At 43.0% G+C, this 23,903-nt stretch overlaps 1 protein-coding gene across 2 annotated transcripts in view; it reads right to left on the reverse strand.

Annotated features, from left to right (window-relative positions):
• The window catches only part of TXNRD2 (thioredoxin reductase 2), a 187,325-nt gene that overhangs the window by 26,865 nt on the left and 136,557 nt on the right, over positions 1-23,903 (reverse strand). The window contains exon 17 of one of the 2 annotated variants that reach the window (XR_015878950.1): positions 5,538-6,003. Coding sequence is in view for 1 of the 2 variants with exons in the window: in XM_088476667.1 (XP_088332793.1) it covers positions 5,874-6,003 (130 nt within the window). In the remaining variant the exon portion in view is untranslated. Of the gene's footprint in view, positions 1-1,170; positions 6,004-23,903 lie in introns of those variants that run through there. The other variant, XM_088476667.1, reaches the window with a different exon arrangement.

Raw genomic sequence — 23,903 nt, forward strand, 5'->3', positions numbered from 1 at the left:
CATTTTTTCATAATAAAAATTAGCTATAAACTATTCCAAATTGTTTCTAACATAAAATGTATGTTCCTCCTGTGTAACTGGTACAAAAGGTCTCAAAATCCTAACTCTAAAGTACAGGTTGGCTCTGAGACATTGGCCATAAGGGATATCTCTCTGTAATGATTACAAGTGATTATTATGTAGCGGCATTGGATATACCATTTTATAGGTAAACACCATTCATTATCTAGAGAGAGTTAAATACTGTACTTGGCTCATCAGTGACTGGCACAACATTGTTACAGCAATACAAGTGTTAACAATGTAATGGAGCATACACACGGTCAGATTTTTCTTCAGATCTGAACGATAACGATCTAAAAAATCGTTCATATCTGAAGGAAAATCTGACATATCTGTCAGATGAACGATTTGAACGACGCGCATTCCCGATGGTCAGATAACGATATCTGACATCTGATGTGTTTGCAGTCAGACTTGGACGATTCCATTCATTTTAATGCAGTCAAAAATCGTTCAAATCTTTGGTAAAATCGTTCATCTGACAGATCTGAGAAATCTGCCCGTGTGTATGCTCCATTACACAGCAGAATGCAGCTGTTCAAAATGCAAGCATCCCAAAGCACAGCTTGATAGGTAATAAGGCCAGCCCACAGGGAGTGAAAACCCCACACACTCAGACTCCAAAATCTTGTCAAATTGTTTCCTGTTACATGCTCTATAATTACTACCTGTTACATTGCTGAAATACAAAAACGTGTTCAGTCAGGTTGTGATAATGAGAACACTATGTTTCCACACCTTGGATCTAATTAGGACACTATTCCAGCAAGTGCTACAGTTGCACACAGCTAACATATATGGAATTTACTAGTATTTAGAGAGACTGACTCATATCCATGTTATACATACAGCAGCCCCTTAAATCTTACAAATGGCTTGATGCGGAGAACATTCTAAATTCAGTGATTTCTTATGACAGGCATTTCTAGTGTGCTGAAGATGGTGAATTACACACACTATAGTATTAAATCCCCCCTCCCAAATATAGACTAACCAGATCAATGGGAGTACATGACAGCCATCTCATTGGCAGTGTAGAGATGAATCCAGACCTGTACAATTCAATAGCACTCTATAATAAGGCAGAACTATATCTTATGGTACAAAATGGTTTTATTTTCTTTGTTCATATAACACATACATCAAGCAAGAACACCAGCACATTTTCAGGCTTGTATATCCCAATTGAGTTTATAGACAAGCTATCATTTGTCGGTATCCCAACTCATCTACATTTTCATATTCTAAATAGTAACCTTGGTAACAATTCAACCATCCCTGATAATAGACACCTGACCATTGTCTGCATGGAGGACATGAGCATCAGCAGTGTATGATGTATAGATCTGTAGCATACATCGTTACACCTGTGTATGAGGCCTTTCAATAAAGAGCAATATACAACTAAGCAGCATGGGATAGGCAGAGAAACGCCTTCTGTCACTGTGCTCACATATAGACACAAAAACTATTTAAACAGTAAAACTAAATATATTGTTGCAGGATAAAATAATTGTGTTATGGTATCTGTGCTGCTTGCGGTCATTCATCGCACGATAAATATTACTACTCTTTTAGGAGAAAGCATTTTAACACAGCAAATTATTGTCCCTTTAGGAGTCAGCAGAAACTTTTGAATGCATTTTTTGAGTTTCTGTTAATCTGGATAAGATGTGATCGAATCTCTAAATGCCATAACATTAATAATGTGATGCTATACAGCACAACACAAACCCACCAGCTCAACTAAGGCGGTCTTCAAGCTCACTTTGTGAGATTTACACACACAACCTCTTTTGTACTCCATCATAGACAGTATACACAGAAGTATTTAAGGAATGAAACCACTTCAATAATAATGTATACTGCCGCAGTTACCAGCACCCCTCCACCATGTTATAAGAAAACAATGTTATAGCCATAGAAATAACAGTGTATACATTACAGTGAATTATTTCTCTAGCATGATTATTGATGGTCCTATGTATAAATCAGTATAATAAAACATGTACTGTAAAATGTCTGCACCTAAAATGAATACAGTTTTAAAGTGAGGGAACCTGTGACATTTTATCTGACAGCCTTACACCATCAGATATAATGGCCATACACTTTGAGATAGGTCACAGTTTTTGGCCATGATGTCTACGTTCCTCCCATGGGAGGAAACATTTCCCCCTTCCCCCCTCCCCTGTGAAGGAACAGGGGAAATGTTGTGCGGCCGAACAATTATCGGACATGCTTGATGATTTCTGCATGTCCGACAAACCGATAACTACTGCTAGGTCCTGTCAATACACTTTTCAATTATCAGCCCGATCAGCTGATTGAACCGATAATTTAACAGTATGTGCCCAGCATGAGACTTTTATTTCACTTAGCATTGATCATATGCATTTCTCCCCAGAGCTCTGTTAGGTGGCTTTTCAGTAGTTTGTACAAAAACCTAACCAGCTAGTAGCACCAGACTGGCAGTGGATAACTACAGATTACTATAGCATAATGTTACTTTTCATTAAAGGGATTTTTTAAATAATTTTTACATTCAACATTAACTAAAAAAAACTTTGCAGCATTCCTTAATCTAATATGCTAGCTAACATGCTAGTTTCCTTTGCAGGCTCTCACATGGGTGTGCTTTTTTAGCTTTTTTTAAGAAGTACCTCTGTCACATTGAGTATGTAACCCGCAGAGAAGGGACCAGGGAGAAATACCTGCAAGCATAGCACACACACTGGCAGCAATGCCAAACGGTACATAGAGCAAAATGTGAGACTATGAAAACTGAATATCGGTATGGTGATCAATGACCGGCTACAGTATAGGCTGCAACAAAGAGACATTTAAACTACAAACACTGACTTGAGCAAAGCCAAATACAGCTTTTCTTACAGACCAGTGGTACAATGATCATTTGTGTTGTATTAGAAAGCAATACATCAGTTTCCCAAATTGTGGAGCCCTTTAACATACTAAATACAAATTATGGCCAAAATGATCCTATTAGCAACAGCATAGGTAATGTTCCCAAAACATTGTGTAAAATGTTATTTTTATCAGACAATTTAAGTTATCTGTGCCTCAATGGGAAACATTTTCCCTAAATCTGTGACCTTCTGGAGGTACCTTTGCTACACATTTGCAGTTCCCCACAAAGTCATTATATAAAAGCAAATATAGTATGATAAGCTCCTGCATATATCTTCCATCCGTCTCTATGGGCATCAGAATACTGTAACTTATTCCTGTACAACAGAAGGAAATAATAATAATAATAATAATAAAAAAAACGGGGCAAAGCCGGTCTTTGAAACTGACCAATACATGCGTCACAGGATAATCAGCAATAAGGAGCTAGCTTTAAATAGCACATGGTGTGAATGAAAAGACAAGCAGTTGTATTCATTTCAGTAAGACTGGGGACTCCCAAATCCCGGCTGGAAATCACGCACACAGATCATCAGCTCAGATATCCAGAGCCTTGTGAAATCACCGTACATGATCCTTGGCTAATGGAACATTTAGTGTCAGTTGTCATTTTTCATATCTCCTTGTGGGGAAGACATGCCAGGCTAGTGATTTTAGGACATGGTTTCCTCAGGATGTCCTCTGTTATTTTTTATTGTACTAAAGGAGGCAGAAAGCCTTTGATGGTGGCTAGGAGCGTGATGTGGGTTTCAGAATATTTCAGAGTGTAGCCGCAAATTACAGGCAGCTATCCAAATGTATTTTGGTTCCCAATCTGTTTCCTCCCGTAAACTAACTTTACTGATGTAAACCTTTCAGTGAGCTGCAAAATGTGACATTAATCTTTAGAACATCAGAAAAGAATCTAGAAAGCGACACACTATTACCATAATTGTGTCCAGCATGTAGGTATATCAGGACTAGGGTTCTTTAGCACATTCTGCTGTCTGCCAAATTAACATACAAAGATAATATATTGGTTCACTGCAATGTAAGTATGTTACATCATAGCAGTCCTTAAATACACCCATAATGCCAAGCTGTGAGCAAAGTGCATGGGTTTTGATGCCTAGGTGATCTAAGCTTTTATTTATTGAGCCAGAAATGATCTCATGGTACTGTGGCAGGAATACCTTTAACCTGGAATGATGTCATAATGTATGATTAGTTGTACAGATATGACCACATACATCTATCCTCCTGGCGCGTTACCAGTCCCTCTATTCGCCCCATGCCATGGCGTGACTCGGTAGCACCGAGCTTATTTTTGTGCAAATTTTCCCCTTAGAATGAATCTTATTAGAAAAGTGATGCGAGTAGGTTGCACAAGCAGCTTCTGCTGATTAAACTATGCCTATATTTTGTGTGTGAATACGGCTATATATGCATGCGAAACGCTACATTACAGTGTCAGTGGCTGCGATACTGTAAGACAAACTTTAAGGGAAAAAGTTGCACGAAAAGATGCTTGGTGCTGCCAACTCACAAGGCGCTCGCGCGTTGTGTAACGCGAATTGTAGCGCACAGAGACAAAACAGATCACAGAGGTTAGACGTATGTGGACACATCTGTAATGCCATAATGATCACTACATCATACACAATGAACATTAGAGGCAATATGAAAGGATACAGCACCACACAACTTGGGTACTGATTTCCTGAAGCCAACAGAAATGACTGCGGAAGCAATTCTGTCATATATCAAGTCATTTAGCTAACTTACCACAAAACACTTGCATGGACATTTCAGTGTGTACTTCCATCTGTCACAGAATACTTAATCTTGAAAGCTGTCAATGCTATAGGATCACACATGACAGACAAAACTACCTACGCTGTATCTGGTTTAAGCACAGGGTTTAATTTCCTACATGTGCAGTAAAATAGACCTAGTTAATGTATGTTATCTCTACGAATTTGCATTTGCACGGTACTATGGTAAAACGGGCTACATCATGAAAGGCGAACATGAAATTATTAGCATATGCTTGCATGGGGACGGTGTTTTACCCTATAGTAAATGCTTTGCGTAATAAAGAGGGTATTGGATGATTCCTCAGTAGGTTTCTGATTTCAGGCAGTATATTTATACACAGCATGGAAGATAAAGACTATTAAATGTAGTGTGACCTCTAGAAAATAAAGATCACCCATTACACAGTTGTGCAGCTTAAGTGGAAATAGGTGAAAACACGCTGACAGCTGGAGATAAAAATCAGATACATTTCTGCACTTTAACTACATGCTAGAAAAACAAACAGAAAGACGGTTTCGAAAAGTCTGAGGACAGAAAAAGATGAGACAGTAAAATAAATATGGACAGAAAAATGAGTTTTCAACATGAAAACTGTTAGTGGGTTCCAGTGGTCGATTGGCTTTGGGAAAGCAAAGGTATTCATTTTGTACTATTATGATAAATGAACTCTAAATCTAGAATGAAGTTCCTGTAATGTTTTGTCTCCAGGCATGCAGCAGGAGGGGTGTTGGAAACATTACACAGTGTACCTGTGGCTTTGCAATCCCTTGGTCTGTAGTTCCATCTCCTGGATGTTTGCAGTATTAGACTATGTCAGAGTAAGGTGATGTCTTATCGGCTCCTTTCCACCTGATTTAACATCAGACATGTCACGAATGCTTTGAATGTGGTTTGTAATGTGCACTGAAGTTCAGATGTAATTTACTGCTGGCAGAAACCTTCACAATGAGTAAGTAATAACTCCTTTGATTTCAGAGGATCTGACATATATGGCTATGAGTAAAGTGGTTACATATAGCAGGATGATGTTGATGGTTCTCTCTTCACCATGCAGACAGATGGCATTTCTTTCTCCGGGATGGTAGTTAACCTCAGCAACCAGTGACTGTGGGGTCCAGTCCTGAGCGTTTAGTAATGTGCAGCTTGGTCACTTCCTCGGCACATGTAGGATGTATGCCCACTGTGTCCATCAGCTGGGAGTAGGTGGCTCCACATCTGCAAATAAAATATAGGACTCAAAAATTGTTGTACAATGAGAACATAAAGTTGAGAAAAAAAACATTCAGCGATACTGCAATCATTACTACTCAAACATTTCCTATTGTGCTTAGTTATTTAGGGGCCCATTTATCAAAAACGGGTGTTTTCGGGGATTTTACCTCAAATACTAAGCATCCCCGTATGTATTAAGGAGGGACTGCAGCAGTATCTCCAATACCTGCTGTGATCCCTCCATTGCCGCTGGCCGCAGCATCCCCCGTATGTTTCTATAGGGGATGCGATGCTGCCAAGTTTACCTCCCCAGCTATGGCGGACGTGCAGTCCATGGGACTGCACATGCGCAGTACCCCCTGCACTAGCCGGCAGCTCTCCAGAGACATCGCATGGATGGGCTCCTTTCGGAGCCCATGTCCCTGCATGTTCCAGATGATGCATCTGGCCGATAGGATTGCTTTTTGCAATGCGATCACGGGCGTTAGTGGTATGCCCTGATTGCATTGCCAAAGCGATCATTAATAAATGGGCCCCCTAGTGTTTAAAGTTTATTCCAATACTTTTGTCATATATTCTGGAAAGTCACAGCGTGGTGCATCTTTCCATATACTTAATGAATTTGGGCGTGTAGACCACATATCCTTTTTTTTTTTTTTTCAGATATTTTGCATGTTTTGATTTCCTTCATTTGGTCAGAGCACCCCACCCATCTATCCACAGTAGGTCTAGCTAGGGTCTATTATTATTATTATTACTTGCCTGGCGTGGTCGCATCAGATGCGACCTTTCCTTGACACGGTCGCAACTGATATAACCATGTTAGAAAAGCTCACTGGCGGCTGCTGGAAGCTGATCTTCTGGCAGCCTCTGGGCTTAGGAGACAGTGCCGAACCCTCTGCTTCCTCCCCAGCTACAGTGAACATGCAATAGCCAACCCGCAGCAGCAAGACAATCTTCCTGCAGCCTGAACTAGGGTCACAGTGCTCAAGTAGATGCCAGGCCAGTCACACTGGCCCAAACTGCATACACACTAAGCGATATATCGTTCCGACATGGATCGGAACATATATCGGCTACACCACTCAGTGTGTATGGGTGATTGCGTCTCCCATGCGTCTTATCGTCTGATCTGCTGTGCATGTACGGCAGATCTGAAGATCTGGTGGCCAACACCATACCTCTGGATACAGCAGGAGGTACATCGGGCGATCTTACACTAGATCGTACAGTGTGTATGGACCGCCCAATATATCGTGCCATCACTGGGTGCACACATCGTAGTGTGTACCCAGAATCAGACCATGATCAGCGATCCTAACAATCGGGAGCTCAGTTTGAGGCTGAGCTACCTGCTGCAGCCGTACCTCCCCCAGTGCCCCCCTCCCCAATATGCCCCATGCAGCAGAGCACCAATTCCCAACTGCTAGCTGGCTGCTCCTCTTGCAGGACTGTGAAGTTCTGCAAGAAGTAGTTTTGTACAGAAAAAAAAAGATGTATTAATACACACACACACATATATATATATATATATACACATACACACACGTGTGTGTATATGAGAAAAATGTTGAAGATATTGAAAAGTTTGTAAAAAGGTGGTCCTGTCGTTTTTCTGTGTATCCATTAATGCCACCAAGTATCTATCTATCTCAATTTACTATATGAAAAACTGTTTTATCAACTTACTATTGTAAAATACCAACCCCGTCTTACAAAGCAGAGACTATATTAATGGGATACATACGCTAAGTCTACAGCAAGGGTGTCAAACTCATGGCCATCCAGCTGCTGTGGGACTAAGTATCCTAGCATGCCCTAATAGCAAAACTGTGGCAGTGCATGCTGGGATGTGTAGTTTCACTGCATCTGGATGGCCACAAGTTTGACACCACTGGTCTACAGTCACTATTTCGACAGTGACTATGTAAACACCAGAATGATGATGGCAGTATACCAACACGGTTATAATGCTACTGAAAGCATTTTTGCAGTACAGGCATTATAACTTTATGCTCCTACAGCAAAATGAAAACACACAGAGGACGGACCTCACAACGGCGCTTAGTGTGACTCTAAATTCTCACAACTCTCCACAATCAATTTGATGAAAGTAAAATCCTGCAAACAATTCGGTTACAACTAAATATGGTTGCAGCTACTACCGAATAGGGAGCTGAGCCCTATCTGAAATCTCAACAAGAAAACTAAAAAAAAGGGAGGGAGAGCGCTAACCAATATAAATTAACACAGTTTAATAATATTGACAATTATTTTGAACAAATAAAAATAATAATATTAAAAATATACGATTAAATAATCAGAGGATCATTGTTTACCATTTAAGCATAAAATAACATGCACAATCAATTGGACACAATATGAAACAATAAAAAAGAATCGTATGATCCTAATCGTGTGCAGTTCTACACATGTATTTAACACTATGCCATTGGTATCGGTTCTCCCATCCAAATAAAAATAATGAAAAACGGAACATACTGTTTTTAAATTCTGCTATGCATTAGTCAATCCTGAATTGGTTTGAAAAGCTTCAAAATCCTACTGTCATAACAAATTCCCTTTTTGAGAAGAGGTTGTTGCATGCACACAATATTGTAATCTTAATGGTAATAAAGGGTTATTAATCCCCAGATGTATGAATTCATGCAGTTTCACTCTTCTCTACTATGCGGCAGTTAGTTAGTAACAGAATGAATTACTTATGAGATGTAATGGTAACAAAAAATCCATAATGTTTCACTTTAGTAACAGAAGAGCTTGCAATTTGTCAGTCCTGAGGCTGGTTAATAAATAGCAGTCTGTTGGAAAACACTATTATTAGTGAATATATCTTGAAGCAGGTTTTTGTCACCCAGTTAACCATTCAGAGCAATCAGGCGTCACTGCCAGCCAGTAATTTACAGGATACTGATATAGACAGTAATGTATATCCCTCCGTATCCGGCTCTATCCCACTATTTGTGGGAGAGACTATTATGTACAGTTAAGGCTGGGTAGCGCTAGATAAGTGCTGCTTACCATGTACCATGTTCTACCATGTACGGGACCTCAGAAGGTGTTGGTTTCCTGGTGCTCTCTCCGGGTTTCAGACTGCTATGTTGCGGTGTACACCGTGCTGGCTGGCGCGCTTGTTTGGTCCAGGCGGCTAATGTCCAATCTGTGGGAGAACCTTTTCCAGGTAACGTCTTTGACGAGACAAGGGGTGGAGCTACAGCAAAATATTTAAAGTTATAATGCAGGTATGGTTAAAATGCATTATAACTGTGTCAGGATACCGCCGCCAGTATTCTGGTGTCTACATAGTCACTGTCAACATTGTGACTGTGACATCCTCACTACATCCCATTTTAGTGACGCCTATGCAATACATATAACATTATAGTGACCTCTATATAATACACAGTGCGGGACACACAAGCTGCATGCTGTGGTTCCTTCTCTACAGCAAAAGGCAGTGCACACTGTGACAGGGATGCAGTCAGGAAGCCAACGGTCGAAATGCCGACCGCCGGCTTCCCGACTGTGCAATCCTGACAGGGGACTAATGATAGGCGTTGAAATCTCGATGCCTATCCCTATGCCGGGAGCCGGACGCCCGGCAGACCGAACGAATGTAAGCTGGGCGACGGGCGAGGACAGCCGCGGCGGTTGGGGTTAAGTTAGGTGCTCCCGGGGGGGACTTAGGGTGAGGCACCCCCCGGTAGGGTTAGGCTAGGGGAAGGGGGGGTTAGGGTTAGACACCCCCGGGGGGAGGTTAGGGTTAGTCACCCCCCCGGGAGACTTAGGTTTAGGCTGCGGGGAAGAGGGGGGTTAAGGTTTAGGCACTTACAGGGGGGGTTAGGCACTTGGAGGGGGAGGTTAGGCTTAGGGGGGGAGAGGGTTAGTAATAGTAAAAAAAAAAAAAACTTACCTGTCGGGATCTTGTCTTGCCGGTCTTCTGGCGTCAGGATTTGAACATGCGTAAGGTGGTGTTTCATGCCGATCCCCCGTGATATAGGCAATGCAAATCACCGTTTCATAAGTACAGCAGCCTCTATAAAGATGGCCATTGAGCGTGCTTTTGTTGCCAGGGTCTGCTCAGCACCACCTCTCCGGTCATACAGCAGACAGATAGGCGGCCAACAGCTGCACAAATCTCTAACAGGCCGGCCCAAATGGCCCGGGGGCATATATCACCCCCGATCTATCTATCTACCCACTTTATAATATACCACACAGAAAGATAATATGAGATATGGTAAGAACTTACCCTTGTTATCTCTATTTCTACGAAGTCCATAGGGTTCCACAGGATACCTTGGGGTATAGGCGATGGCGGCAGACATCCAGGCACCACAGAGTTAAATTTTCAGCCTCCCAGGATGCACTGGGGTCCCTCTCCTATACCCTGCCCCCGAGCCTCAGGCCACTCAGTTTCGTAACAAGCCATAGGCCGGAGCAGGAGCAAAAAAGAGAGAGAAGACAGTCTGGAACACACAAGAATCACATTCTCACCAGAAGGAGACGGAGAAACAGGTGACCAGATCAAAGCCCATCTGCAGTACAGGTGCAACAGGGTGGGAGTCCTGTGGAACCCTATGGACTTCGTAGAAATAGAGATAACAAGGCTAAGTTCTTACCATATCTCATATTTTCTACTTCAGGGTCCATAGGGTATCCACAGGATACCTTGGGGATGTCCCAAAGCAGTATCCTTTAAGGGTGGGGACGCTACTGTGCTGTAAGGAGAATCCGCCGCCCGAAGGAAGAATCCTGAGAGGTGAAGGTATCAAAAGCATAATATCTTACAAAAATATGGACAGATGACCACGTGGCTGCCAATCACCGCTGAGGCGCCACGTCGAGCTGCCCACGAAGGACCCACAGACCTAGTGGAAGAGCTTTAATAGAGGATGGAACAGGAAGACCTGTGAATCCATGCTGACAAAGTTAGCGTAGTGGCAGGCCAACCCTTTTTATGGAAACCAGAAAGGACAAAACCAAGAGTCTGATTTCCTAAATGGACTGGTACGGTCAACTTAAATTCTTAGCGCCCGTACCACAGCCAAAGAGGCCTCACCAGCAGATAGGACTGGGGAAGTAAAGGCCGGTACTATAATTTCCTCATTGATGTGGAAACTAGACACCCCCGTAGGTAAAAAACCAGGGCAAGTGCGAAGCACTGCCCTGTTCCTAGGAAAGATGAGAAAAAGGGAGGTCTACATAACAGAGCCTCCCATTCTGAGATCCTACTGGCCAAATCAATAGCCAGAAGGAAAACAGTCCTAGCAGTAAGCCATTTGAAATCCACTGAGCCCAGTGGATCAAATGGCGGTCCTCAGAAAGCCCTAAGGACCACAGCCAAATCCCAAGGAGCCACAGGTGGAACAAAGGGATGCTGAATATAACGTACACCCTGCACAAAGGTGTGGACATCAGGAAGAGTAGCCATCCTACGCTGAAACCATACTAACAGGGCAGAAACCTGCACCTTCAGGTAAGCAAGGCGAAGACCGTTATCTAAGCCCACCTGTAGGAAAGCCAACACTCTGGATATCCGGAATACCCGAGGAGCCTAGCCTCTAGGGTGACACAACTGAAAGAAAGTATACCATACCTAATGGTAAATTCTTGCAGATAAAAGCTTCCGAGCTCTTAGCATGGACAGAGCCCCTGTTAACTATAGAGCTGGAAAAACTCCTAGACCTTAAGAGGGCAGTCTCCACCACCACACCGTCAAGGACAGACAACCCAGGTCTGGGTATCAGCCAGGATCCTGAGACAACAGGTCCGGGCGTAGAGGCAACAGCTTTGGAGTGTTAACTGAGAGGCTCCGAAGATCTGAGTAATAGTGCCGTCTGGCCCACGCTGGAGCTATCAGCAGGAGCGTGCCTCCTTCTTGCTATTACTGGAGGAAGAAGGGATAACGGAGGGACGAGGTACACAACTTGGAAGGTCCACTGGACCTACCTACGTCTACCAGAAGAGTCTCATCTCTGAAAGGCTCCACTTGTTCACCAGAAGATTGAACACCTCCTTATAAAGAGGACATTTCCCTGAATGAACACTGCCGATGAAGGCAGGGATACAGCGTTCCACCCAAGCCAGAATTCGGGACACCACTGTTAGTGTCGCCTGACTTCGGGAACCTCCTAGGTGGTTTACATAAGCCATCATGATGGCGTTGTCAGACTGTACCTGCACGGTATTTCCATGGAGGACCTGTCCTGCATGCTGGAGAACCTTGAATACTGCTCAGAGTTCTCAGATGTTTATGGGAAGCGCAAAAACTACTGGTGTCCACCTGCCCTGGAACAAGTGTGGACCCGTCACTGCTTCCCAGCCACGGATACTGGCGTCCGTCGTCAGAAGGACCCTGTCCTCAATCCCAAAGGGGGTGCCCCTTGTTTAGGTGAGCTTTCCGCAGCCACCAGGCCAGAGAGAGACAAACCTCCAGGGAAAGCACTATTGACTTTATCCTATGGGGCAACCCATCCCATCTGGAGAGGATCAATTTCTTTCAGAGGTTTAGAGTGAAGCTGGGCACTCTCCACCATGTCGAACAGCGACACTCTGGAACCCAGGAACCACATTGCCAAGTGAATAGACACTCGGCGACTCTGCAGGCAACTGCGTACCTTTGCCTGTAATGCAGAGATCTTTTCCTCGATCACAAAGATCCTCAGATGTTGGGATATGGAGCATCCTCTGTGAAGAATCAGAGAGGACCATTTCCAGTTTATCAGTCAGTCCTAACGTAGCAACACAGATATTGTCCGTTGCATATGGCACTGACGTATCTCTGGAGACCCTGGTAACAACAGGAGGTCGCCCGAATAGAGTAACAAGCGGACCCCCTGCATCCGCAGGTGGGCTGCCATAACTGCCTTGACCCTGGTAAACCATGAGGCGCGGAGGCCAGACCAAGGGGCAATGCCAGAAACTGGAAATGCTGATCGACCACTGCAAACCTGAGGAAAACACTGGTGTGCTAAGAAAAGAGGGAAATTCAGGCAGTCACCCTGAATATATCCAACGACACCACAAAATTCCCAGGCTCCATTGAATGATGGAATGCAGGGTCCCCCTCCTGAACCGAGGAACCCTTAAGAATTCGAGGTTGAGGATGTCCTGGTAAGACCCATTGGGTGTCTGTACCAGAAAGAGGATGGAGTAATACCTCGTTCCTCTTTGGGGCAACGGAATAGGTACTATAACTCCTGCCTGGAGCATAGAGTGTAACACCCTAAAAAATTACAGGGCCTTGTCCTGAATTGACAGAAGACCTGTAACGAAAAACCGTCTGGGAGGCTTTTACCGGGAGGAGAGGACATACCTTCAAGAAAATACTTCTCTTACCCCAGTGTCCGTGGTGGTCAGACACCAGCACTGGGAGAACTGGAGAAGCCGGCCTCCAACTATGGGGTCCCCCGAGAGGAGGCCCGTCCCGTGAGGCTGAAGGCTTATAGTCCAACTTGGGAGTAGGACGTCTTGTACTCCAAGCCTGTTCTTATGGCTGAGCAGATTTCCTGGCTACTGACTGTCTTGGAAAGCTGTATTTTAGACTTACCCTGGCCTCACAGGGCCGAAAAGACGAAGCCCCAGACCCCGATGGGACTGTAGCCGATGGCAGACACGCAGACGTAGCTGCTGCCTGCAGGGCCACAATTGCGTCCAGATGAGAGCCAAACAGGACCTGTCCCGTAAAAGGCAAAGCATTCCAAATGGAATCTGCGTCCGCTTTCCAAGAGCGCAACCACAGGGAGCGGCGAGCCGCTACTGCTGCCGAGGAGATTCTGGAAAGGAGTAGGCTATATGTAAGACCGTCTCATTATGAACGTGGCTAAGTCTCTGAGAATTTGCCACTATCCACCTGCTCTGCTGGAGAGTCAGTGTGCAGAGATCCAGTTACCTGCTCAGCGCTCCATGGCTCTGGCCCCCCAGCACACGGCCATAGCCGGCCTGGAAGCCCCTCCAGCAAGGGAATAATTGGATTTTAGATATATTTGCACCTTGCAATCTGGAACCTCCTTCAAGGAGGACCTGGAGGGAATGGGCAACGTAGCACTCCTCACTAGGCGTGTAACATGAGAATCTACCCGTAAAGGTAACTCCCATTCGGAAATGTAATTATTCGCAAAGGGGTATGCAAAAGGTCAACCGTTTTTGAGGCTGGAACCACTTACCCGGATTTTCCACTCCTCCTCTAAATGATCCACCTGACCAGATAGAGGAATTACAGTGGCAACACCCTTATTCTTAAAGAAGGCATATTAGGATTTAGCCATGGGGGATATGTAATAAACAAAGCCGCACGGACTGCCCGTATAAGGCCAGGTATATAGACTATGCCTCCTTTGCACTAAGGGGCTCGTGTCTGAAAAAGTCAATAATGTCACCGTCATCAGACGTCATGTCCTTAGCCGTCTGAGACCCGAAAGGCCGTTTAGAAGGCCGAAATGGTGACTCCCCTTGTAAAACGTCCATCAGGTGTTATACCATTCGGACAATAAATTCACCCACACAGGCTCCTGTGAGACCTGGGGGGCGAAAAACAGGATACACTGGGGTACTATCAACTGCCCAGGGACCCCTGCAGGTGATGAGACCACCACTCGCTGTGATAACCCCTATGGGGAAACACAGGGGGCTTTGCCCACAAGGGCTGTAAGCATCTTAGCCAGCCGAGGGCGGTCCCTTTTTGTGCAGGCACAGTGACAGAAATGGGGCGTGATATATAATACAACATGCCCTCCATAAACCCTCAGCGTCTACATATCCCTCCGCTAACTGCACATTATATCAGTACATTATAGCTGAAAGAGGATATCCTCGTTCACTTTCCAACATGAAGAGTGTGAACGGAGCGTATGTGACTTCCCACACAGAAAGACCACGTTTACTGTGATGTAATAAACAACCTGCAACACCGCACCGGGAGGGCTGTAGCAGAAGAAGAACAGGGATAGGAAAATGGCTGACAGTCAGAAATGAAAGTACAGGCAAACAGCACTAGCATTTAAGTCACATACAATGCACAGATAACATCCTGCATTACAAGCACTGCGATCAATTACACAGACCTGGGCCTGGTAGGAAACAGTGCTGCATACACTGACCTTAATTGAAGGAGAGGTATGCGGGGGATCCGGACCGCAATGGCACCTATATCAGCTTCCAGCAGCATTTGCCATCCCGAGCACATGTAGTGAGAAAATGGGCACCGAGGAGCAGAGAGAAGGCGGGGCCCGGGGGAGGAGCGCTGACACAGCCCGCTGTGGAATGGCACTGTGCAGCGGGGGAGACGCCGGCTGTGAGACAGGGAAGGCGTTCTCCCCTGGCCTGCTAGTAACCCCTGGGACGCCGCGCTGTACCGCACATGCTGCGGTCTTCTGTCCCTGGTAGTCCACTGGAAGGCGCAGGATCAGTACCTGGCGCCACGCGCAGCCGGTCCCCAGGGAGCCCCCTGCCTGGGGACCAAACAGGACTGTGTTACCGGCGGGTGCCCACTGCGGGACCCCGCCGCTTACCTTGTTCCCCATGCATCCGGCCACAGTCCAGGTAGCCGGGGTCACCGCTAGCTGTGACCTCAGCTACCTACCAGCATCCCCGGATCGGTACCGGCGGGGTGTAGGAGTGACAGCATGGACGTCAATACTGACTGTCCTATGCTGGAGCACTCTAGTTGTGCAGCCACAGCTGCAAAGAAATATTCAGGGGCCTTAAAAAGACCCCCCTCTGTACGGTGCGACTGGTCCAGCCAGGCACCGACGAAAACTGAGTGGCCTGAGGCTCGGGGGCGGGGTATAGGAGAGGGACCCCAGTGCATCCTGGGAGGCTGAAAATTTAACTCTATGGTGCCTGGATGTCTGCCGCCATCGCCTATACCCCAAGGTCCTGTGGATACCCTATGGCCCCTTAAGTAGAAAATATGCTACACCATATGGTGCCTCAATAGATATGCTAAACTATAATGTCCCAATAGATATGCCACACCGTAATTCCATCAATAGATATGCCACAACATAATTCCACCAATAGATTATATGCCACACTGTAATCTCGTCAACAGATATTCCACACTGTAAAGCCCCAACTGTAGTAGCCCAATTTATAATATGCCACACAATAATGTCCACAACTAGTAATATGCCACACAGATCCCCTCAGTCATGTCCCTCTATATATGCCTAAATCCTTAGAGACCCTTATATGCCAGCCTAGAGTCCCCCCTCATTTCCTTATATGCCAATCCAAAGCCCCCCTCATCGCCTTATATGCCAGCCCAGAGACCCCCTCATGTAACTTTATGCCAGCTCAGCATACCCCTCATGTCATTATATGAGACATATTAGACCTTATATGCCAGCCCAGTGACCCCTTATGACTATGTGCCAGCCCAGAGCACGCTCTCATATTACTTAAATTATTTAAAGCGTGCTCCAGTTGTCTGTCTGGTAATGTCAGTGGGACTCCAGTCACTGTGGGAAGTCTTCAAATCCTGGAGGGGCAGGGAAGTCTGGAGGCGTAGAGCTAGAGAGAGGTTCAGCCCGGCAGGGCGTCACCATGCTGCACAGTGCCAAGCATATGATGTACCAGTTGTCTAGAGCTGTCCAGAGGAATCCCAAAAGTGGGGCCGAAGTTCAGCAGTGATGGACCAAGCATGGCCTGTGGGCTTTAGTCTGGCTGCCCCTGGTACACACACAAAATACTCCCAAGGCAATGCCAGGTGCAACGCTAGTTTTAAATACAGTTGATCTTAAAAAAAAAATGTTCCTTCCCTCCTGGTACTACAGTTGTGAGAGGTGAAGGGTCCTGTCTGGAAGCAGCAAAATATTTCTGTTGCTTTCTGACAGATGTAAATGAAGCACAGTTTTTATTATTCCATGTGGGAGAAAGTAGCTATACTGTATCTAAAATAACAAGTCAGATAGCACACTTCTACAGAGTGATGGACAGTCTTTGTTGCTACTTATTCAGACATTTGCTGGTATATAGGAGGATATATTTTAAAGGTGGCCACCTTGTAACTTGAACTACACAGAATACTGACTTACATGTGGATGAAACTGTCCTGCTTAACACTTCCATGATTGCAACTCTATTTAAAATGGTCTATGTGACATGGAGTTCCGGATGACCTACTCCTGCATTCATAACATACATACATTTTATTACTAGTGCCCATTTTTCCAAGTATTCATTATTGGATCTGTCAGCAATTAATATTGAATATGGGAGGATTCAATATACGTATATTAGCAACTATGAGACATGCATGTGCAATTGGAGCCGGGGAGTGCACTGCCCTCCAACGCTGCGCGATGGGACATACCTTAGCTAGAGGAGAGCTATGCGCCGGGAAGGGGCAGCTGAAAGGAGGTGGGACAAAGCGAGGGGCATGGCAATATGGAACCCTTTTTATATATTATTTCATTTTATAGCACACATCCATTTGATTAGTTTAATTTTAGCTTGGTTCTGGCTTCTACAGGTAACACACATTATTTGGATGTTTCAGCAGAATACACAATTTATTTCTTAGAGTCAAACAACAATAGAATGGTTCATAGTGAAAAACACAGTGATTTTAAAAGTGCCACTTTCATAGGATGCCACCTTTCCAACAAGTCAGTCAAAAAAATTAACAAAACCCACTACTGCGCACTACCATAAGCAACAATATAATAAATCGTAAAGAATAGTCTATAACAGATAAATACTGAATGTAAGACACGGGCAGCATCAGGTAGTAAAAGCTGCAAGGCAGAGAGAAAAAGCGATCAAGGAGTATAAAGGAAAATGACCAGAATATCAAATATACCTTTATGGACATGTCATCTCGCTCTTTTGTGTGAGTTGGGGTATACCCATCTTCTTGTTCCCTATCACCCACTTCACGAGGGTGACAATATTGATTGTATGATTGGACGTTGGTGATAAGGAAATTGTGGTTAAAGATACCTTTATATGAGGAAACCGTAACACTACTACATGAGTACGGTACGATTACCTGTTATTCCACATAAAGGGGAAGGATCAAGCTATTTATATCTCATTACATCAGTGGGTTATAAGTCGAGTGCTCTGTTGTGAAATACTACACCATTGGTTCTCTATTTTGTTTTCTTCTCTCCTCCATACTTCGAAAGAACATTGGACAAAAGAAGGAGACTTATTGGAAGGAAGCACAGATTTTTCATATGGACAGGTTTTTCAACAGACCCGATTAAGACGAAAGCTTTTCCGTGATATTGGAACTCTGACCTCTGATGTGGTATTATTGGACTATTTATCTGTTATAGACTATTCTTTACAATTTATTATATAGTTGCTTATGGTAGTGCACAGTAGTGTGTTTTGTTCATTTTTTTTTTACTGCATTTATGTTGAGTGGTTGATGACCCCCCCCCTTTGGTAATCCCCCTTTGTAGCCACCTGTGTGCAGTTGTTCTCTATACACACTTTCTATTCCTGTTTCCAACAAGTCAGTCCATCAACTTTCTGCCGTGCTATAGCTGCCACAGTCATTGTAAGTGCTGTCACTGTGAAGTGCAAACGTCTAAGAGCAATAATAGGCCATCTGCAAAGCGGTAGTCCACACATGCTCACAGAATGGGACATCTCAGTACTGTACTGTTAGTGCATAATAATTGTCTGACCTCAGTTGTAATACTCACTACCAGGTTTCAAACTGTTCATGAGACGATTCAAGGATTGGATTTCAGTGTCAAAACATCTGTAACCAAACCTCTGATCGCCATGCGCAATGTTAAATGCCGGCTAAAGGGGTGTAAAGCACACCAAATGTGAGCTATGGCGCAGTGGAAGCACGTTATCGGGAGTGGCGAGCCATATAAGTAATTCCATGTCAAGTCCTCCAATGCAAATTACCTTACCATTTACTTTGTGGCTATTCTATGATCTTTTATCATCCTTACCAATTTTCAAGCTGGGATCTTAAATTTTTTAGCAATTTTTGTTTATAGTAACGTGAAAATTTATGATTTTGCACTATATTGTAGTCAAACATAAAAAAAAAAAAATCAGACATTTTAAAGAAAGTTGGCAATTTTCATTTATTTATTATTTATTACCAATTATTTATATAGCGCACACATATTCCGCTGCCCTTTACAGAGAGAATATTTGGCCATTCACATCAGTCCGTGCCCCAGTGGCACTTAGAATCTAGTGGGGTCTATCTACCAAGCAGTGCCAGGAGACAGAGCGAAAAGCAAAAAGATTATTACTTTTTAAACGTGGCAATGTTTTTTGTTTTTTTTATAAATTGGTTTCATTAGCAAGTGGAGATTTTTTTTTCTCAGAAATTAAAAAAAATAAAAATCTTAGAAATTATTTGGGTAATATAGATAATCAGATAAATTGTTTTGACAAATTTAAAAGCAGACATAACCAGGACTAATGTGTTTGTAGGGACTTATAATCTTACGAAAATAGGATGTTCATATATAATTTTTTTTATTTTAGAAATCAGCTTTATCTCCATCAATCATATCTCCTCCAATAGGAGGCGCACAGATGGATAAGATGCATATGGGGGATTAATCTACTCCACTTTCCATATTTTATATGATCACTTCTGCATGCTTTAAAACCTTTATTCCTCGGGAATATCCCCTTTATAAATCTTTATATTTCTGTTCCTATAAAGACACTTCCATAAACCTAAAGAAATTGTGTATGATCTTAAAAAAAATAAAATGTCCATATATATTTTTATTTTAGAGATCAGTTTCCTTTCCATCAATCACATCTCCCCCAATAGGGGGTGCGTAGATGCATATGTATAGAGGATTAATCTACTTTAGTTTCCATATATATTTGCAGACATAGTGATCACCTAGATTTTATGGACGTGAGCAACTCTAATTACCTTATAGATTGATCTAACCCCAGCAGGCTAGGTAATACAGCCGTGTATATGAGGGATGTGTTACGAACACTCCCCTCTGATTGGCCACCAGAGCAATGAATGTATTTGGAATACAACTGGCCACGGAAGCAGGTTGACATAGTATGCAAAATGGGGTCATAGAGGGAAATAAAAGGTAGACCCAACTGACAGTCAAAACGTGCGTCCACCACATGTGACAGTCTTTTCTTTCTCTTCGGATTGTTCTGTAAGATGAATTATATGATCTAAACAATGGAATAATATTTAACATCTGATTTAGATCTCTCTCATATGTAACCAGTGCATTTGGTAAAACTATTCTTTTGTAGGGACTTGACCTTTAATGCATGGACAATCCAGTGATTTGGAAAAGTGGAGGTGTTGACCATATCATCCTATCAGATTTTAGCTATCATTTATCTAGTATAGTCTAGAAAATGAAAAGAAAACATCCCATGGTTGCAATGGCAAAATCACTACTTTGATAAGCCCAACTATAGTAAACTACATATATGAATTACTTTTGTGAATGCCCCACTGGCACGGAAGAGTGATTTCTTTACACTCAGTCATATATTATGCTTTTGTGACTGTGTTCAACCAGAACTTTTTTTTTTTTTTTTTTTTTTGGCTTGAACACGCTCACGAAAGCATAATATTTTTTGGAAACGAGACCTGGCATTTTTTTCTGCTATGTTAGAAAGAATTTTTTGTAAGGTTTAATTAATGCTTAATAGCTTATTTGTTAGACATAAAATAAACAGTTCAAGTCATGGACACAAGTGGACGTAAGTGTCTGTAACGTGTGCATAACAAAAACCAGGCACATACAGTATGCCACTATTGTTGATCAGCACACTCCTTAAGATAGTTGTCATTTTGTAAATTATCTCAATTGAGGCTTTTTCATTGAACTGCGCTTGGTAAGAGCAATTGCAGGCATCTCTGAATTAGGCCATAAAAGTCTATTACTTAACAATCTCAAGAAAGGTATTATATAAAACTCTCTTGTTGGTACAACTGAACAGCCCTGACTTTCACACGCCTGGTGCTACCATTAGGTGAACCTAATCAAATGACTAGATATCCTAGGTGAACCTAGTCAAATGACTAGATCTCCAAGATTTAGGGTGTGCTTATAACAATAAATTAGTGACATCATGTCACTCATGCAATGTTATTATTTTTCCTGCCGTGTCCTCACACTGAGTAACACCAATTGACATGAAAGGGCAGCAGCCGACAGCCTCTTACCTCTGAAGTTGATGGCTGATGCTCATCTTTGTCAGTAAAGTCCAAAGCCTAGAACCACACGCCCAGTCTCAGTAAGAGAAGGTGCATCAGTTTAAGGCACTTGTGGAACCTCCGCAGGCCATGGGCTTTCACCTCTGCTGCAGAAGTATCACAAGTGAAATAATTAGCTAACCAGTGAAACTTTTAAAATGTGTCAGTGAGTAATGAGTTCACCTGTGCACCTGCTGGGTTACCTGGAAAACGTGTACGTGTGGGGTCCTGAGGGCCGAGTTTGAGAATCTCTGGCATAGAGGATTTATTTGCAAAGTGATTGACAGTCGGGGATTGTTAGTAGGCGGTGTGTGTGTGTGTGGGGTCTCAAATGGAGGTGCGTCACAGTCTGCAACTTTGATCCCGAACACAGTTATTAAGAATCTGGCATCTTAGTTCTTTCGGCCATACTGCGCTGCCATAAGTTTACTCAGACGTTCGATGACCGATCGATGTGCATCCAATGGTTGCATTTCTTGTTAAGAAGTGGGGGACCTGAGACACTGCAAATGGGTGTCCAAATATAAATCCTGACTGCTGCGAAATTTGCATATTTTTCGCACAGCCGCTGCGTACACGGTTGCAGCAAGGACTGCATTTGCGTCCATATCTGAAACAGACGCTGTGTACAGAATTATTATTTTTTTAACAATGGCATCCTAATCACACAGACCCTGACAGAGGGACAAGACAGATCTTCCTTTCCAAGTAGGTCCTGGAAACTATCGGTATGCAGTAAAAAATCTGGTCTTTCCACGTCATCTCTAAATACATCTTTTTCTACACAAAAGCTGCTAACATTCTCTTCCACTGGGGGGGGGATGTAGATATACCTTGATAAAGACCTTTTATGGTTGAAACGCGTTGGCTGTTGAAGACCTAACACATGGACTGATTTATGTGACTATTTGGACTCTTCCTATTTGGATTTATTTGGGTACAATAGTCTGGTATGTTTTTATTTTGGACGAAATTAAAAAATATTTTGGAATACAAAGTCCTTCTACGTTTTTTCTGCTGCTGATTCCACATGCTTCAAAGATACCTTGATGGGAGGAAAATGAATAACTTCACTGTGAGTATGGTACGCTGATTAAAGATACCTTTACATCGATTTATCCAGCTTTAGCTGAAGTGAGTGGGGTACGTCCCCTTATATATTCTTCTTTCACAGTGTATGGTGACCTATAACTTTCAGACACATGAGACCTCACCCATAAGGGTAAAGTCTTTGGAATTTTTTCCTCTCCATCCTCGTTTAATGATGCAAAATTTAAAATATTTTGGTCCTAAACGATATTACACATATATTTCTTCTTATCTCTCTTTTTTTCATGTACTGACGTATTGGGAGAATACAAATAAGTTACGAAATAATAGAAACAATAAGGAATCTAGATGATCTAACATAATTTTCATTGACTTCCATATTCCATTGAACATATATATCATCCTAGGAAGCGCCTACATCTGAGCTCCACACCTTATTTACTGTATCTACTAGTGGGGTGTTGGTGACACCCAGGAGCCCGTAGAAGAAGACAGCATCTAAGTGTGCAGAGGTTCAGACCATTTCCCGTTTTTTGACTTCACACAAACCTGTCCCTGATGTAGAATCAATTTGATATATTTCCCTGATTCTGCATTTCTGTATTTTCAATGACAGTTCCTATGCATGCACTATTCTGCAGAGCCAGAATGTGTAGGGCTCACAATGCATGGGTTACTTGAGATCTTATTGATTTACAATATTTTTAGAGATACCTTGTATAAAAGATGGAGGCTTAACGACTCTCCTACAGATCAACAAGATTACATGTACAGGTAGAATACATGAACTAGACAAACATGCTCAATACTACACAGACAACTTTCATAAAAATTAATCTAGTCATCGGGAACCCATTACTATCAATATTAATAATACAACAATGCTATCTGACAACACTGTTAATGCCTGCACATTCAGAGAATACTTTGTGGGTTTGTCATCTTGTTGGTGAGGAATAACTATAATCAGAATAACTATAATCACCTTGTTGGTGAGGAATAACTATAATCAGAATTCAGATTTCCTGTGTAACACCTCCTCCATCATAGTGTAATAAATTCACATTTCCTACAGTATGTGAAGAGAAGGTTACACATGAACTGATATCACTGTAACTGAACAATCAGTGTGGGACTGACCAGTTGTAGCGTTCCTACTGTATGTGCTAGTGTCCCAGTCAATGCGAAACCTATTGCCGACTTACTAAATTAGCTAGGGATGTGGTCTTATTCCCGAAGCATGGAATATAGCTAAAGCCATTGAGATCTACAACAGTGATGACAGAAGCATGGTCTCATGCTACAGATATATCTATTTACTTTCTATGTTATCCAAATTCATTGAAAACATGTTCTTCTTAAAGTCTCAATGTGGAATGCCAGACAGTTGGCTGATGCAAGATTCCAAGATTTTGGAAAACTTTTGACACAGTGCTTAATACATTACTGTTAAAAAAACACATAGACAAATAAAGTTATATAACTAGTTGTCGTGAAGAGCCCAGTTTTTGTCAATATCTAGCCCAACTTCTACCCACCATGATGTTACTTGTGTGGTCTCTTAAGACTAAAAAGCAATTACTGGCTCTGTATTTATTAATGACCTTCCAGTGATGGGTGCAGGGCTGGGGTCCTGAATTCAGATCAA

This window comes from Taudactylus pleione, unplaced genomic scaffold, assembly GCF_031769625.1.
Source record: "Taudactylus pleione unplaced genomic scaffold, aTauple2 ptg000191l, whole genome shotgun sequence".
NCBI lineage: Eukaryota > Metazoa > Chordata > Amphibia > Anura > Myobatrachidae > Taudactylus > Taudactylus pleione.